Here is a 17254-nt window from a genome sequence, read left to right on the forward strand (position 1 = left end):
CCTACCCATGATATAGACCAGCCTTTCTCAACCTGTGGGTCCCCAGATGTTGTTGAACTACAACTCCCATCACCCCTAGCTAGCAAGGCCAGAGCTCAGGGATGATGGGAGTTGTAGTCCAACAACATCTGGAGACTCACAGGTTGAGAACCGCTGATCTAGACGGTAACTAATGGCAGGCTCAAATGGCAACTGTCTCGAGGTCATCTTCTGCAGGAACATTATTGTCCCAAACTAGAGCTGAGTGAAACCATTCAGAAAAGGCAAGCCTTCCTCCTTCTGTCTCAGATTATAAGAGAGAGAAGAGTGTTGCATTTGCAGTGAAAGGGCTTGTGTGCAGAGAAGGGTAATGGATGATCAAAGGTCTGGAAACCAAGCCTTATGAGGAAAGGTTGAAGGGGCTGGGTATGTTTAGCTTGGGGAAAAGGAGACAGAGAGGAGATATGACAGCCATCTTCAAATATCTCAAGGAATATCTCAAATATCACATGGAAGAGCGAACAAGCTTGTTTTCTCCTGCTCTGGATGCTAGGACTCAAACCAATGGCTTCAAGTTACAAGAAAGGAGATTCCGACTAAACATCAGGAAGAACTTTCAGACTGTAAGAGTTGTTTGCCTTGGAAGGTTATGGACTCTCCTTCCTTGGAGCTTAATACCAGAGGTTTGGTGGCCATCTGTCATGGATGCTTTAGCTGAGATTCCTGCATTGCAGGGGTTTGGATGAGATGACTCTTGGGATCCCCTCCAACACTACAATTCTATGATTCTATGACAGTTTTCATAGATCATGGGGGGAATTCAATATTACGTTCTTCTGATCATTCTGTCTGCACAAACTTTTCTGCTTACCAGATGGCTCCCAGTACATTCCAAGCACAATTCAAAGTGTTGGTGCTGACCTTTAAAGCCCTAAATGGCCTCAGCCCAGTATACCTGAAGGAGCATTTCCACCCCCTTCATTCAGCCCGAACACTGAGGTCCAGCTCCGAGGGTCTTCTGGCGGCTCCCTCACTGCGAGAAGTGAAGCTACACAGAACAAGGCAGAGGGCTTTCTTGGTAGTGGTGACCGCCCTGTGGAACACCCTCCCATCAGATGTCAAGGACATAAACAACTATCTGACTTTTAGAAGACATCTGAAGACAGCCCTGTTTAGGGAAGTTTTTAATGTTTGATGGCATTATTATTATTATTATTATTCTGTTGGGAGCCAGCCAGAGTGACTGAGGAAACCCAGCCAGATGGGCGGGGTATAATTTATTATTATTATTATTATTATTATTATTATTATTATTATTATTATTGAACAACCCCGGCTCTCCTCCCTCTGTGCAATGTTCTGGGGGTTCTTCTGACCCTCCTGAGCAAATTTGGGGGAGCTGCAGTGGTTGGAGGGGGAAGCCCTGTTGCATGAAAGGGATTCCCTACCCTGGCTTCCTCTTGGGTTGGTTGAATCTGGGCCACAGTTTCCACAGTGCATAGCCGGATTATGGCTAATGTGTATACAAGCTCCGTGGTTACAGGCCTCTTATTTATACTCTGTTGTGAACAAGAAACGGAATTACAATTGGAGAATCGAGGGGATAGGGCTAAGTAGACAATATTTGGTTTCATTCATTAACCACATTAATTAGTTCAGCCTGATTTGTGTTGGGGTCTGGGGGGGGGGGGACAAGGTGTCCCCCACCTCAATGTCCCCTGGGTGCAGCCCCTCGACCTCCAACGTTCATGCATTTAGCATGGATGTAAAAAGAGGACTTCTAAGAACATTCTGCTGAACACACTTAGAAGACTTGTAATTGCAAGCCCTGCATTATGGTTTTCAGTTGCTTATTATATCCTAACCCGGGATGGCTTGTGACGAAGGAGAGGCTAGAAAGAGTTTTGGCAAATAAAGAAGACTTGCCAATATGTAGTGCATCTGTGCGCAACCAGGTTGGTACAGCTATATTAGTAAATAATATTGCAAGGACAAAAAAAAAAAAAAGCTGCAACTGTCGTTATCTACCCTGAGCATCTGCGCTGTCGGCTGCTGACTCCAGTGTTGCAGGTTCTGCTGCAAGTGGTCCATGCGCTCCATTCACCCTCCATGCGTCCAGCGAATGATGTCCTACTGGTACATTCTCCAGCCTTGCACCACTATTTAAAAAGTCAATTTTCAGATTAATGTATGTATGCATGTGTGTGTGTGTATAGGGGACACATGAGTAATAATTCATTGCGAGAATTCTGTTCAAACCATATGCCACATCGAAAGGGTAACCATTTTAGCTCTGGTCCAGCACCTGTCGGTATATACATGCAAACAGCTCTCTGTATTCTCAGCTCACTACTTAGAAGGAAAACCAGAACCAAAAAGGAAATTGTCAGGTCCCACAACTGCTTCTCTGCCCATTTTGATGGGAGTGCAAGGCTAACATTGGAATACATAATGCACATCTCATTCCCCTTCTCCCTCAAACCTACTATTTGGATGAATCCTGTAACATTTTATGCCTATTGACAAATCTATCATATTCCTAAAGTCTGGGCATTCGGTACTTAAAGGGACTTTCACATTTTCTTTTTGGAAGTCTCGTTTCCCCCCATTGGTGTAGAATGACTGTGCTTCCTGTTAATCAAGTAGTAATAGGACAATCGGAGTTGGGGGAGAAATTTCTACAGTTCACATTTTACTACAAACCAAATGAGTTTGCATTTCCCAAACCAAAATGCAAACCAAAATACAGCTGTTTTTCAAATCCACACTGAATTTGTGTTAAAATTTATGTTCAAGTTCTAAAAAAAAAAAAAAATGCATACAAAGGGTTCATAGTAGTGGGAAAGTGCACACAAAAATGTGTATATTTGTGAAAATAATGTACAAAAATGTTTTCAAGAAGCACAATCTAAAATACTGTATTTAGAAATGCAGCATTTTAGAAGGAGTTATGGTACATACTATGTAGTTAAGGCTTAGCCTAACTTGACCTGGTTATCTTAGAATTTGAGGTCCATGTAATCCATTGTGGGGAAATCATGGCTGCAAATTTTATATATATATATATATATATATATATATATATGTGTGTGTGTGTGTGTGTGTGTGTATATATATATATATATATATCCCATATATGTGTGTTTGTGTGTACCGGTATATATATCCCATATATATATCCCATATATATATATATGTGTGTGTGTGTGTGTATGGGAATGCCGTAATGCATGTAAACAGCTTGACTTGTGACTTGGACCCATCGCATGACAGAAACACACCTTCCCGTTGGCTCTGGTGCTGCCAGGAAGGCTTCCTCTGCCATTGGGCCCTGTCAACTTGCCTAGCTACCTAATAGCAGCCATTTTAAGCCTCTGCGAAGAAACTGAGTTTGGGCAGAAACCAGGCATATTGCCCTGGAGTGGGGGTTACACTGACCCAAGTATGTATACTTAGCAATCTCAGTCACTCCAGCTTGGACAAGCACAGAGACAAAGCAGACACCTTATTTGCACTTCCTTCAATTTAAATCTATGTGCCTGCCTGACCTTTCGTTCCCACTAAAAATATATATGGATTTTCTTCACTTTATGACTGCACATAGTCAAAAGCATGCACAGCTTGTGCAAGACTCATGAATATTTCCCATTAAAGAGTTATTTTTATGCTACTGTTATAATAAACCAGGACAATAATTCTGGACGAATAATCCGGTGCTTTGGGAATTCTTAATAGGCACTTGAGATGCATTTGGTAACATAAGTTTTTAAACATCTTTGTATTAAAAAGATATACAAGTGCAAATTCCATCAGACAGATAGGTTATGAGGATTTATAATATTCTGGGGGTGAGGGTTTGGGACTAGAAGCAACTGAACTGATCACAGTAATCCAGAAATAAGGGAGCCGGTTTGTCAGATAAATATGACCAACAACTTTCCCATTGATTTTAATAGTTTTGGATTTCGCACAATACTATTTATTTCATTCAGTTGCATTTTCCTTCTGAAAAAGGGATATCAGTTTCAAGTACTGGATGTGCTTCATAATGGAATGAGAAAACGAGGTGCCAGTTTTTATCCTGCAGCGTGACCATAAAGAAGTATTTTTTATTCTATTATAAAATATAGTTGTATGAAATTGCCATGCATAATACACACGCGCAGAAGCACCTGAAATTGGGTCAAGAATACAGAAAGAGTAATACATTGCATGCACAGGGGGGGAAAGACAACCTATTTCTTACAGCCTAATAAATGTGTGATCCTGAAGTTCTCGTCTTACGCATTTCATCATGGCCCAAAGAATTACTGGGAAAGATACTAGAGTCCCATTGTATATCAGTGATGGCTTCAATAGTTAAATCAATCTATTTCTTAGAGAAAATGAAACTTAAAAACTTTTAAATCAACAAAAGGTCAACCCAATTAACTGGGCTTCAGATTAATTCAAGCACGTTTCAAACCTGCCATTGGTAAGCACTATTTAAACAGTCACTATCTATACAGAAATGAAATTCTCTGCAAAGATGATGCCCACTCTGCCATATGCACACGTCACTTAAAAGCAAAGAAAGCCTGCTTTTATTTGCTTCAGAATCCAATTGGCGGGTTTTACACTCCAGAATTAACGTCAAGAAAAAAACTGCAAAAAAAACAACCAAACAGCCGATACACAAATGTGACTTCTTTAGAATAAGGTTGCAAAGTACCTTTCCAGTGTCACAATCAGTTCCATCCATTGGTGGGTCTAGCTTAGTTTTGCATTCCTTCTCCCCTTCCACCTTGCACCATAATCCAGTGCAAATAACATGCTGGGGAGGAAAACAGACACTAAGAATGTAAAAGTTAGTATTTAAGTCCCGTTCCGTGGCCAATAAGCACAGGACGCCTTTGCACGGCGGTGCTGTGGCCCATAGATTGCAGCAAAATACTAGGCAAGGTTTTGCCCCGTATCCTCTCCATGTGATGGGCTCATGGGGAAAAGCTGTCCCGTAAGCCCTTGCTGAAGAGGGGTAAAGGTAAAGGGACCCCGGACAATTAAGTCCAGTCGTAACCGACTCTGGGGTTGCGGTGCTCATCTCTGGCCGAGGGAGCCGGTGTACAGCTTCCGGGTAATGTGGCAAGCATGACTAAGTCGCTTCTGGCGAACCAGAGCAGCGCACGGAAACGCCATTTACCTTCCCACTGGAGCGGTACCTATTTAACTACTTGCACTTTGATGTGCTTTCGAACTGCTAGGTTGGCAGGAGCTGGGACTGAGCAACGAGAGCTCACCCCGTCGCGGGGATTCAAACCGCTGACCTTCGGATCAGCAAGCCCTAGGCTCTGTGGTTTAACCCACAGCGCCACCCGCGTCTTCTTCTTCTTCTTCTTGGAATTTATATACTGCCCTATACCCAGGGGTCCCAGGGCAGTTCACAGAATAATGAATATAATGTGTCTGCCTGGGCAAAAGTTCTTTGTCTATTTCATGAGAAAGTGGCTGCTTTTAAAGGCAATAAACAGAATGTGATCGAACTCTGCCAAGCATGGATATCAATAAAAACTATGCTTTGGTCACAGAATAAAATCTGTTTCCAGTGCACTCAAGTCATGGATGCTGTAGATCACAATTCAAAATGAGGAAGGAATTCCCAAGTAGCTCATGTAAATTTTAAAAATGCATTGGTTTCTCTATCCATCTTCTGCCAACCTAATCCCACTCATGCCAAGGATTCAGGCATGGTTATGGTGATTAGCTAGCATTCTGGCTCCTGGAAATACAAGTTTAGGCTTAAGAGCTAGAGATGGATGAGGTCCTCATGGATCACACTTAATTGGCTTGAACATGAGCCAAGCTTGTTGTTTAGTCGTGTTCGACTCTTTGTGACCCCATGGACCAAATCAGGAAATAGGTTGGCCTCATTCACTCCCCCTGACAAAAATCAATTGAAATCTATTTCTTCACTGATTTCAAACTTTGAGGTAGCTGCAGCCCAGAGAATGGCTGAAGGGCAAACTCTTGTGTGGGTTACTGTTTGCTCCCCAGATGTTTTTGGGGCCGGCCAGCCAGGAATATACTCATTGCTTCTGTATATCTTAAGCAATATATGCAGCTAGGTTTATATTCAGAGATAACTGCTAGAGATAATTGCTCTTTCTGTGTATTTTGATCCTTCTAGCTTTATCCTTCTGGCCTGAAGTTGCCTGTAAAATCAGCTGTGATATTGGATAAAGCTCTTAATATATTTCCTCTACAATCTGACTCTGGGTCTTATCCAAAAACCAGTTTTTCTCCTCAGTGACAGAAATTCTAGCTCAGTTACAGAAGCCTTGTTTTTCTAAAAACAGCAGAACTGGGAAGGGGGCGAAGAAAAGTGTCAAATCTGCTTCACCTTAGGAATATACAGCAATCTTCTTGCCACAGAACACCTGACTTTTATATACTGAAAAATGCAAGGGAGGATGGGAACAATTTAAGGTAGCTTTGGGTAGCTAGTAAGAATAAACATTTTGGAACCACTCTATATTTCTTATTTTTCAACCCCTTGTTGTTATGGAACACAAAAAGCCAAAGAATGGATGTACTAGCTAGTGGATAAATTAAAATGTGTCATCACTGTTACCTGCATTTCTTGGCAAAAAGAGGCCGTTGGTCCAAAGAGAATTTGACACTGTTCATCTGCAGTGTATGTCATCCCTGGCAGTTTTGAAGGAATAATCACAGAGTTAAGGCTCTGGGGATTTGTCTGTAGCAAACAGTTACTGGCCTTTGACCTGGCAGTATAAAGAGGTTTAGAAGTTGGTGAATAGTAATAGAGGCTGGTTATTGTACTGACATAAAACATGCACACACTACAAAGAAGGAATTATACATCTTAAAGTGAACGCTTAGAGAACCATTCTGTTTCATTTAGTGAAACGCTAGGGTTTCAAATTAGTGTAAAGGTTGAACTAACAAATTATGACCATGAACTTGCATAATTCACATATTGTTTCAAATTAACCAGTTATTCAATATAAATTGGGGGGGGGGGGGATAAAAATGAAACAAACAAAATCTAATGGAAGAAATTTCCCTTGTAAAGGTACATAAATTAAGCCAGGTGCACATCTGCATTTAATTCCTTTTTTTGTAAAAGGTAAAGGTACCCCTGCCCGTACGGGCCAGTCGTGTCCGACTCTAGGGTTGTGCGCCCATCTCGCTTAAGAGGCCGGGGGCCAGCGCTGTCTGGAGACACTTCCGGGTCACGTGGCCAGCGTGACGAAGCTGCTCTGGCGAGCCGGCACCAGCGCAGCATACGGAAACGCCGTTTACCTTCCCGCTATAAAGCGGCACCTATTTATCTACTTGCACTTAATTGTGCTTTCGAACTGCTAGGTGGGCAGGAGCTGGGACCGAACGACGGGAGCTCACCCTGCCGCGGGGATTCGAACCGCCAACCATGCGATCGGCAAGTCCTAGGTGCTGAGGTTTTACCCACAGCGCCACCCGCGTCCCTTATGTACACATTTTTTTGTACACAGTCCCTAATCCAACCCAACATATGGGCAGACTCCTGCCAGATAATTCATGAACAGTATTTTGTGGGCCTTCTTTGCTGGATTAGACCAATAGCTTGCTCCCTAATATTCCAAAAATGAACACTGAATGCAATTGCTCTGCCCCATTTTGAACAGACGTGTCTTTGAACATAAGGTAAAGGACCCCTGGACGGTTAAGTCCAGTCAAAGGCTATTATGGGGTTGTGGCGCTCATCTCGCTTTCAGGCCAAGGGAGCCAGCATTTGTCCACAAACAGCTTTCCGGGTCACGTGGCCAGCATGACTAAACCACTTCTGGAGCAACGGGACACTGTGACGGAAGCCAGAGCGCATGGAAACGCCATTTACCTTCCCACAGCAGTGGTATCTATTTATCTACTTGCACTGGCATGCTTTCGAACTGCTAGGTTGGCAGGAGCTGGGACAGAGCGACAGGAGCTCACCCCGTCGCAGGGATTCGAACCACCAACCTTCTGATTCGCAAGCCCAAGAGGCTCAGTGGTTTAGACCACAGCGCCACCAGTGTCCTATCTTGAACATAAGAACCTTTATTGTAAAATACAAAGAATCACAGAATTGTAGAGCTGGAAGGGACTCCTAGGGTCATTATTCCAACGCCCTGCAATCTCAACCACATCATACATGACAAGTGTCCATCCTATTGGTAAACCTATTTGGTGTTTTGCAACTTTCTGACTAGTTGCAGGACCTTAGCCAGACCTAGCAGAGTATACGTAAAATCCATGGAAGCAATTGGCGACTTGGCTGCAGACAGGATAGACGAAGCAGGAACCAGGAACTTGTAGTTAGGTGTTTATTATATACAGTGGACTATTTACAGGAACAGAACACGGATCTTTAGCTAGCTCTCTCTGACACGACTCACAATTCTCAACTCCTACACTGACACAGAACTCTGAATACTGAAATACTGAACTAACACATTCCAGTTAGTAGGCCATTAATTATCACTCCCTTGAGAGAGTTTGACCAATCAGGGAGCAGTCTCCATGTCTCTGTTATCATCAGGCAGACTTACTCCTTCAGATTGCCTTCTGGCTGTCTGCCAAACCTTAATTGACTCTGTGTGAGTAGCTGCACGTACACAGTTTCCCAACACATCTAACCTCTGAAAAGTAGGTGTTGAACAGTTCCGCCTTCTCTCTGTCACCCAACAACATTTCTCCATCTTCTCCACCCAAGGGACCTCCTACCTGCTTGTTCTTCCTCTTGCTTTGAACATAGCTGAATAAACCTTTAAAAATTATTTCTACCCTCTTCCTTCAATTAGCTCTCATGTTCTCTTGCTGGATAACTCCAGTAATACTGAAAGCCGAGACACCACACTTTCAAAACTGTTCAACAGTACCTTTTGAACCTGATACAGAAGCTGCTACAGGGGGCTGAAAACTTGGCATGTCTAAAATTTACAGCCATCAAAGAAAATAAATGAATAGATGTAAAAGCTGACATTAAGCAATTCCACTTGTTGAATGAATTACCTGAGAAATCTTTCCAGATCTTCCCTGCTGCACCGGGACCATGAAACATCTCCAAGATTCTGCCCTTTGATCCATTCTCCAGACATGATATGGAGACCATCTGCACAAGATGGGTGGTCATTGTCATGATTTATTCCCATGCTAAAAATGTGAAAGTATTGAAAGTAGAGCTTATTTTAAGAGGGAAATATATAAATAGTTTTTAAACTGCTCACAGAAAGGCAGTAGTTTCCTCCTCCCTTTCAAAACAGACATACTTCCCAGTATGTCACACACACACACACACACACACACACACACACACACACACTGGTGGCAACATGTTGTAGTTGTTCAAAGTTATTCAGCAGTTTAGTACATCTGACTCAAAAATTTGTCCCACCAAGTTTAATGAAACTTGCTGCTAGTTAAAGACTGAAATCCCCATAGGAAGCTCACTAAATTGAACAGGACTTCAGATGTGGTTAGGACTGCAGCCTTCATGAAGCAAGATCAACAAGACTGTTGCTTGCCGGTCTGCTCAGAAGTTAGGCTGCTTAAATTTTGAGAACTGAGTAAATTTCAGAACTGCTAATGTTGCTCCCTCCCTTGCAAGCCTTTCCCCACCTGACTGACTCCAGCTACAAAAACTGAGGCTGCTGAAGAGGCCCAAGACCATCTTGGCTGTGTCTTAGTGCAAACCAAGGTCACCAAGCCTGAGGTTCCACATCCGTCACCCTCCATGAACCACCATTGGCAGGATTGGCAGCAACAGCAGCAGATATATGTTTTATGTTTACAATAATACTTGATTCTCTTGCCAGTTACGCTGTTTTAAATATGCATTTTCTATTTGATTTCCTCTAGTAATGTTTTCTTTTGAAATAAGGTATTTATTTCTAACTTGGTTGTGTTAAATCTGCATTCTGCAGTGACCTAATTTGTAATGTTTTATTTTGAAATCTTTAAGAAATATTTTAGTTTCTTGTTAATTATGTTGTTTTGAATGTATAACTTATATCTGACTTTCTTTTGCAATGTTTTATTCTGGATTTTACATTTTGACGTAGGTTGTAAACCACTTTCAGATTTTTTTTTTTGAAAAAAATGAAAGCGATCTAGAAGTGAAACGAATTATTTATTTATTTATTTTATTGAATTTGTATATATCCATAGATCTCAGGGCGGCTCACAACATAAAATGGCAATTTAAAAACCACAAAATACATAATAAAAATAAGAAAGAAAGAAAAAATAATTCCCTCTCTCACAACGCATTTAATGCTCAATGACTCTAACAAGCATCTTTTCCGCAGGGAAGCATGGAAAAAATATATGTTATTCGCTCCCCACCCCCACCCCGTCTTATTAAATAAACGACTGTCTACCCATCCCAATATTCCATTTCAAAGCTTGAAAAGATTCAGAAATACCGCTTCTGAAGGCTGACTCCTTATAACTGTTTGGTGGAGGGAAGAAAGAAGGTGGAGGGAAAGAAGGAAGACTGGAGAGATGTGGGGTTGAAAAACCAACTAGATTAACAGCACAGCTAAGGCTGCATATAAGGATTGTACGTTCTGGGTTTCTCAAGTCGCACAAATCAGATAAACTACTTTTAGGGAAGCATCGTAGCTACTAAGACTACAGCGTAATGCAAATCCTCCTCTCTCTCTCTCCTCCACCTCACACCAACAATTGTAGCTGTCTGGCCCAAATCCAAAGTATGTGAATTCTGCACTTTCCCTCCTGCAGAGCAAACCAGTTTCCATGTGTCAAAGAGCTTTTCTTGCCAGGCATCCTTACGTTAAAACATCCTGAACTGACAGCCCAACTAACACACTCCTGTCAGCCAATAATCCAGCCAAAACTAAAGCCGAACGAAATCTTGCACAACAAATTCAGTATTTCTGGGATGACACAGGCATATTAATGACTGGTTGCAATGAGACTGTAGCTTTTTCAGCAGGGGGCCGGTCCACTGTCCCTCAGACCTTGTGGGGGGCCGGACTATATTTTGGTGGGGGAAATGAACCAATTCCTATGCCCCACAAATAACCCAGAGATGCGTTTTTAATAAAAGCACACATTCCACTCATGTAAAAACACCAGGCAGGCCCCACAAATAACCCAGAGATGCATTTTAAATAAAAGGACACATTCTACTCATGTAAGAACACACTGATTCCTGGACTGTCCGCAGGCCAGATTTAAAAGGCGATTGGGCCGGATCCAGTCCCCAAACCTTAGTTTGCCTACCCATGCTCTATCCCTACTAACTTCAATCAAGCCATGCTGCCAGATGACAAGGGGCAAGTTTTCATTTGACAACATCAACCACAATAATAACTGCGTAGGTTTAATAAGTAACTATACTTCTTGGATTCAAAATGGAGTAAGGAAGCATTCTGGGGCTCTGAGGGTTTCCGAGGGAGTGATAGTGGAAACAGAAACCATTGCATGGTGGTGCCAAAAAAGGACTTTTAATCCACATTTGTAAGCAAGCGTTTTTACGAATTGTCGTAAGAGTTCTTCCTGACAAACTCAAGATGGTGATTCCCACTTGTGTAATAGTAGAACATTTGTGTGTGAATAAATTATGGTATGATATTGATGACAACTGTTGGATTGCTGCTTGCCTTTCCAATACGGTTTGCCCTCACTAAAGTGGATCATCACCAAAGCAAAAATTAAGACCACAATTTTACACATTGAGTCAGGTCCATCGAACTCAATGGGGGTTTATTTGGGGCAGACATGCATAAGAATGGACTGCACTTTCACACAGATACCAAAACACAGAAACCTTGTCGTGTAGCTATAGAAGACCTATTTACTGCCAAATAATATTACTTGCAAAAAGTACCAATTAAACTGAACAGAAAGGAAAGCAGAAGCTGAAGAGCCAGAATCTTATTATAAGCAGCAACTTAGTTGTTTAACGGAGAAGACTTAAACTACCCCAAAGTTAAAAACATCTGTTCAAAAGGTCAATGAAAGTGGAAAATACTAGTGAATCCCAGTCGTCTTGTATGTCATTGTGTCATTTGTCAGAATCTAATGTGTGAATATTTGTGGCTGACTGGAGAGGCCTATATGACTCACTAAAAATTTATGGAGAAACTGTACAAGTAAGGAGCTTGCGGCCCCCATTTACATAATCCAAAAGGTAATTGTCTGTGTTATATGTATTTACAATGTACTGTATTTGTTACTCTATAGAACGCACCAGACCACAAGATGCACCTAGTTTTTGGAGGAGGAAAACAAGAAAAAAAATATTCTGAATCTCAGAAGCCAGAACAACAAGAGGGATCGCTACGCAGTGAAAGCAGCAATCCCTCTTGCTGTTCTGGCTTCTGGGATAGCTGCGCAGCCTGCATTCGCTCCATAAGACGCACACACATTTCCCCTTACTTTTTAGGAGGGAAAAAGTAGAGCAAAAAATACGGTACTTTCATTCTGTTTTCTAATTTCAGAACACTTGATTCTATATGGTGTTATGATACCTTGTAGAATCGGGTGTACCAGGTGAGTGTGCTGTTGGGATCTAGCAATGTTCCTGAATGGCTAGGTTGCGATTGCAATAGCTAAGGGTACATTTTTCTCCCATTTACACCTTGGTGTGTTTTGTTTATTTACACCTGGGCCAATATTTATGTCTCAGTAATCTCATGGATTGACTATTGCAACGCACTCACTGTAAGGATGACTTTAAAAACCAGTTTGGAATTTTCATCTGATCCCAAACAGCTAACTAACAGTATAACTGAGGGCTCTTATTGTTCCATTCCTGGCTAAGCAGGATGTCGTGCATAAATGTTGTTGTCATTGAGGATGCCACATTCAAGGGAGCAATCTGTATCTCACATGAACACAGTGGGAGTGTTATCTGAGTAGACATGCACAGAGTTGCACTCCAGGTATCTGTCAATTCTGTATGGGTTTTTGGGAGATTCTTGTGCATGAATTTATTCTGTGTGTGGAGATCAGTGTACACTGATCAATGCACAATTTTCGCAGTAAGGCTCTATTCTGATGGCATGACTATCCGCTCACGCATGCACAGACGCTCAAAATGACATCATGCGCATGCGCAGAAGCAGCAAAATGCGGCCCGCACACGTGCCGACGCTTCTTACGTTTCATTCAGGATGTGAATGGGGCTCCGGAACGGATCCCTTTCGCATCCCGAGGTACCACTGTATCTGTAAGAACATCCAACTGTGAATGCTTTTCTGTTCTTTGCCACTGCAGCAATTCGGGTCTTTAAATAAACAATTCACTGCTTTGGGGTGCAATCCTGCAATCAGTTGGCAGCGGAAGCAGGCTCTCCAGCAGAGAGGAGCTCTGCCCTCAGGACCTGTGATCCTCAGATGAAGGACAGTGTATGAATAAGCAAACATATTAGGGGGAAATCTCTTATCAGGTTTTAAAGCTGAATTGCAATAGCAAGAATATTCCTCTTATTAATCTCTTTTCCATCTTTGCCCTACTTCTCTTCTAATTCCCTCTTGGATACTAAATTTTCATCTCAAATATCTTTCCTAAGCTTGAGGAAAGTTGGTGTTCACTTGCGCAGGATATCTGTGAATAAAAATAAATCTATAAATCTGGAGAGTTACCGCTTATCCATATCCAATGTACACTTTTAGTGTTGTTGTGTGAATTGTGGTTTGGCTGGTCTGTCGCCTTATTGCTCTGTTTTATTTGCTGGTGCTCCGCTTTCGGTTCTGTAACACTCACTGCTCTCAAAATGCTTGGGCAATAACGGCTGTAAAGCTAATGCGATCCCCTGCCCGCCCCAAAGTTAGTATAATAACAAGACTTCTGGGGACAGCGGAAAGGCAGAGCGCACAGCAGCATCTGAAAGAAAGAAAGTGGTGTGTGTTTGCTGGGGTTGTTTTTGCCTGCCTCGTAGCAATTGTCACAACTTTGTAAGGTTTGGCGGTTAGGCATTGGAATAGCGTTGTGGGGGGGGGAGGGGAGGGGCGGCCATCAGCTGCCCCTCCATGCTCAAAGGTATTCCATTAAAGGAATTTGGGGGTGTGGATCTCATCCAAAGCCTGCGGAGGGGCTAGGGTCAGCAAACTTTTTCAGCAGGGGGCCGGTCCACCTTGTGGGGGGCCGGACTATATTTTGGGGAAAAAAATATATGAACGAATTCCTATGCCCCACAAATAATCCAGAGATGCATTTTAAATAAAAGCACACATTCTACTCATGTAAAAACACCAGGCAAGCCCCACAAATAACCCAGAGATTATTTGTCCCAGAGATTGAGTCCGCGGGCCAGAGTGAGAAGGCAATTGGGCCGGATCCGGCCCCCGGGCCTTAGTTTGCCTACCCATGGGCTAGGGCAATGCCAAGACCCCATCGGGAACCCAGGAGATGCTCAAGTCGATCCACATTGGCGGGGCTCCCCCTACTGGTGGTTTACCCTTACCAGACTTCCTGCAAGGCGGGCAGGAAGTCAGATATAGTCTGTTGGTGGCAGTGCCTAAGCCAATACCACTCACATTCTGTAACACAATAAAGTTGTGGCCTAAATTTGCCCATTAACATTAACCTAAAATTCTGTGTCCTTGTGTCTTTATTCTCCTGGGGGTGACTTGGGGGCTTTGACACACAACAATGACCGCTCCCCACTTAAAACGGGGGGCGCCTTTTGCGTGGACGCGTGCAGCCCTGGATCTGGAGTGGCCCCATCAGCATAGGCTTTGCCTTCCCTCAGGTGGGATACCTGGAGGTCCCCGCCTACCCCAGCGAGTTGTCCAATCCCACCTGGGGGAAGTGTTGCCAGGGAAACCAGGCCAGGTAAGGGGAGGGATTACCTGCCCACACAATAGAGGGTGGATCTTAATTGTTAATCCTCACTTGGCTCCAGAGCACAACAATGATCGACTGAAAGGAATGCCATTGGCATACTTTGTGTTTCCAGGATGCTGATCACAAGCAGGGAAATGGGCAGACAGTGCAGAATAGTCAGAGTGACATTGGCATTTTTCTAAAACAAATGGTTTCCCAGGCCAAATTTGACACCCTGTCTAGTAGGAGTAGAGAAATCTCCCCATTAATGGCTATGAAGATGTTGGGGTGCCATAGCCAAAACCACACAACTGCATGCTTCCTGACTATACAAGTGTCATCAGCTGCAACTATCCACAGAGCAAACGGTGGATGTTGGCCGCAGAATGCACACATGTAGAATCTCAGACAAAAGAAACAGTCAGGACCAGACAAACCCTTTGGTAAGCCTTCATTGACAGTCCCACAGTCCCACATTCACACACACACACACACACACACACACACACACACACACATCTTGTACTTTCTGTCCCTTCTAGCCAGGACAGGACCAAGATAACTTCCTGCAGGGCAACTTTTCTCTGTGTTTTGGTCCATAACCAAGAGAAGCCGATGTGGTTTTCACCAGAGCAATCTTCTTCAAAAGCCTGTTGTAGTATCACAAAGTTCTACAGAATGTAATTTAAAACCAATGCCTTAAAATATTATTTGACAACAAGAACAGGAGTTGAATGGAGGATGCTAAGGAGGCATTTGTAGATGAAAATCTTTGGCTAGGGGGTTAAGCACCTTTCCTGATCCACTAGATCAGGCATGACCAAACTTGCCCACCAGCTGTTTTGGGACTACAACTCCCATCATCCCTATTTAACAGGATGATGATCAGGGATGATGGGAACTGTAGTCCCAAAACACAAGTTTGGCCATGCCTGCACTAGATGAACCAATGTGAGTATCCCCTTTTGTGCCCCTAAACTTGGTGCATGTGGGTTTGGAAATTTCACATATGCCTAGAAAACACATAGGTGTAGCTTCCGGTTCCAGAAATTCAAAGATATACTCTGCTTTACAATTAAATTTCTTGCTCTTTTTGCTCTCCTAACCAGCAGCAAATACTTCAAACGTTCCCAAATCAGATGTCAACAGAAATTTCATTTGCCTTCCATTTATTTACTAGTTTAATTCTAGTTGTTCATCCCAAATCATCTCAAAACTGTTTATTGAATATATCCAACACCAGCCAAGTACTTTCACATGTCGTGGATTCTCCTTCCTTCAAGGTTATTAAGCAGAGGTTGGGTGGCCATCTGTCATCTATGATCTAGTTGAAGTTCCTGCATTGCAGAAGGTTGGACTAGATGACCCAAGGGGTCTCTTCCAACTCTACAATTCTATAATAATTAGATTTTAAAAAAAAAATCAAAAGAAAATCAGCCATGGTATTATTATTATTATTATTATTATTATTATTATTATTATTAATTGAATTTATATACTGCCGTATACCCGGAGGTTTCAAATATAGGTAAGAAGGGTATATTTATTTAAATGTACACATGAATACCAAATCTCCTTTTTCAGACTACTAGCAGTGTTTAACTTGGAATCCAACATAAAGCTGAATAATCTTGTTTTATCTACTTACTTGTGACCCATCTCATGGGCAATAGTAAATGCGAGATTCAAGCCATTATCCTCTGCAATAATACATTTCCGCTTTTCGCTGCACATCCCATTCAAATACGCTATACCTAGAAAACACAAGGATCACAGGCAATCACTACACTTCTTATTTTTATTCACTTACAGTGTTTTGGTGCACACGTGCTATATAAAAACAATATTGTTTTCCTGTATGTTGCAAACCTGCAAACATGCTGTCATGACTTTTACAAAAGGCAACATGCTACAAAAGGACAGCTGTAATGTGTGTAATGAATGACCTGAGGTACTGGGAAAGGATCTGATTGTTCCCACTCAAAAGTGCCCAGATGACATAACGTAGGGAAGTTTTTAACGTTTGGAGTTTTAGTCTGTTTTTAATGTTCTGGGAAACCCAGTCAGATGGGAGGGGTAGAAATAACAATAAATTTTTATTTTTATAATCCTCTATGGGGACATCATTTCATAACCAGAAGCCACAAAAGAGGTCTTCCCCTAAGGAGCTCAAGAAAGCCTGTACAGTACAGTTTTGCCTATGACCACCCAATCTTTATTATGTTACATTTTATATTATTTTATTTATATACCGCCCTATACCTGGAGGTCTCAGGGCAGCTCACAGAACAAAATGAAAATATAAAACCACAAAATATAGAATCAAAATAACAACCCAACAACCCCCCCCCTTAAAAAGCACATTTTAAAAGGGCATAGGATGTCAATCAAATCAACCAAAGACCTGGTTAAAAAGGAACGTTTTTGCCTGGCGCCTAAAGGTGTATAATGAAGGTGCCAGTCA

General features: G+C 42.3%; 1 protein-coding gene across 2 annotated transcripts in view; it reads right to left on the bottom strand.

The window, feature by feature from the left end:
- ADAMTS19 (ADAM metallopeptidase with thrombospondin type 1 motif 19) overlaps positions 1–17254 on the bottom strand; it is a 126960-nt gene that overhangs the window by 44153 nt on the left and 65553 nt on the right. For both annotated transcript variants that reach the window (XM_081880345.1, XM_081880344.1), the window contains exons 8-12: positions 16439–16544; positions 9007–9147; positions 6587–6737; positions 4691–4792; positions 2008–2138 (exon numbers count right to left, since the gene is read on the bottom strand). In XM_081880345.1, the coding sequence (XP_081736471.1) occupies positions 2008–2138; positions 4691–4792; positions 6587–6737; positions 9007–9147; positions 16439–16544 (631 nt within the window). The remainder of the gene's footprint in view (positions 1–2007; positions 2139–4690; positions 4793–6586; positions 6738–9006; positions 9148–16438; positions 16545–17254) is intronic.

This window comes from Podarcis erhardii, assembly GCF_964252035.2.
Source record: "Podarcis erhardii genome assembly, chromosome: 11".
Taxonomy (NCBI): Eukaryota; Metazoa; Chordata; class Lepidosauria; order Squamata; family Lacertidae; genus Podarcis; species Podarcis erhardii.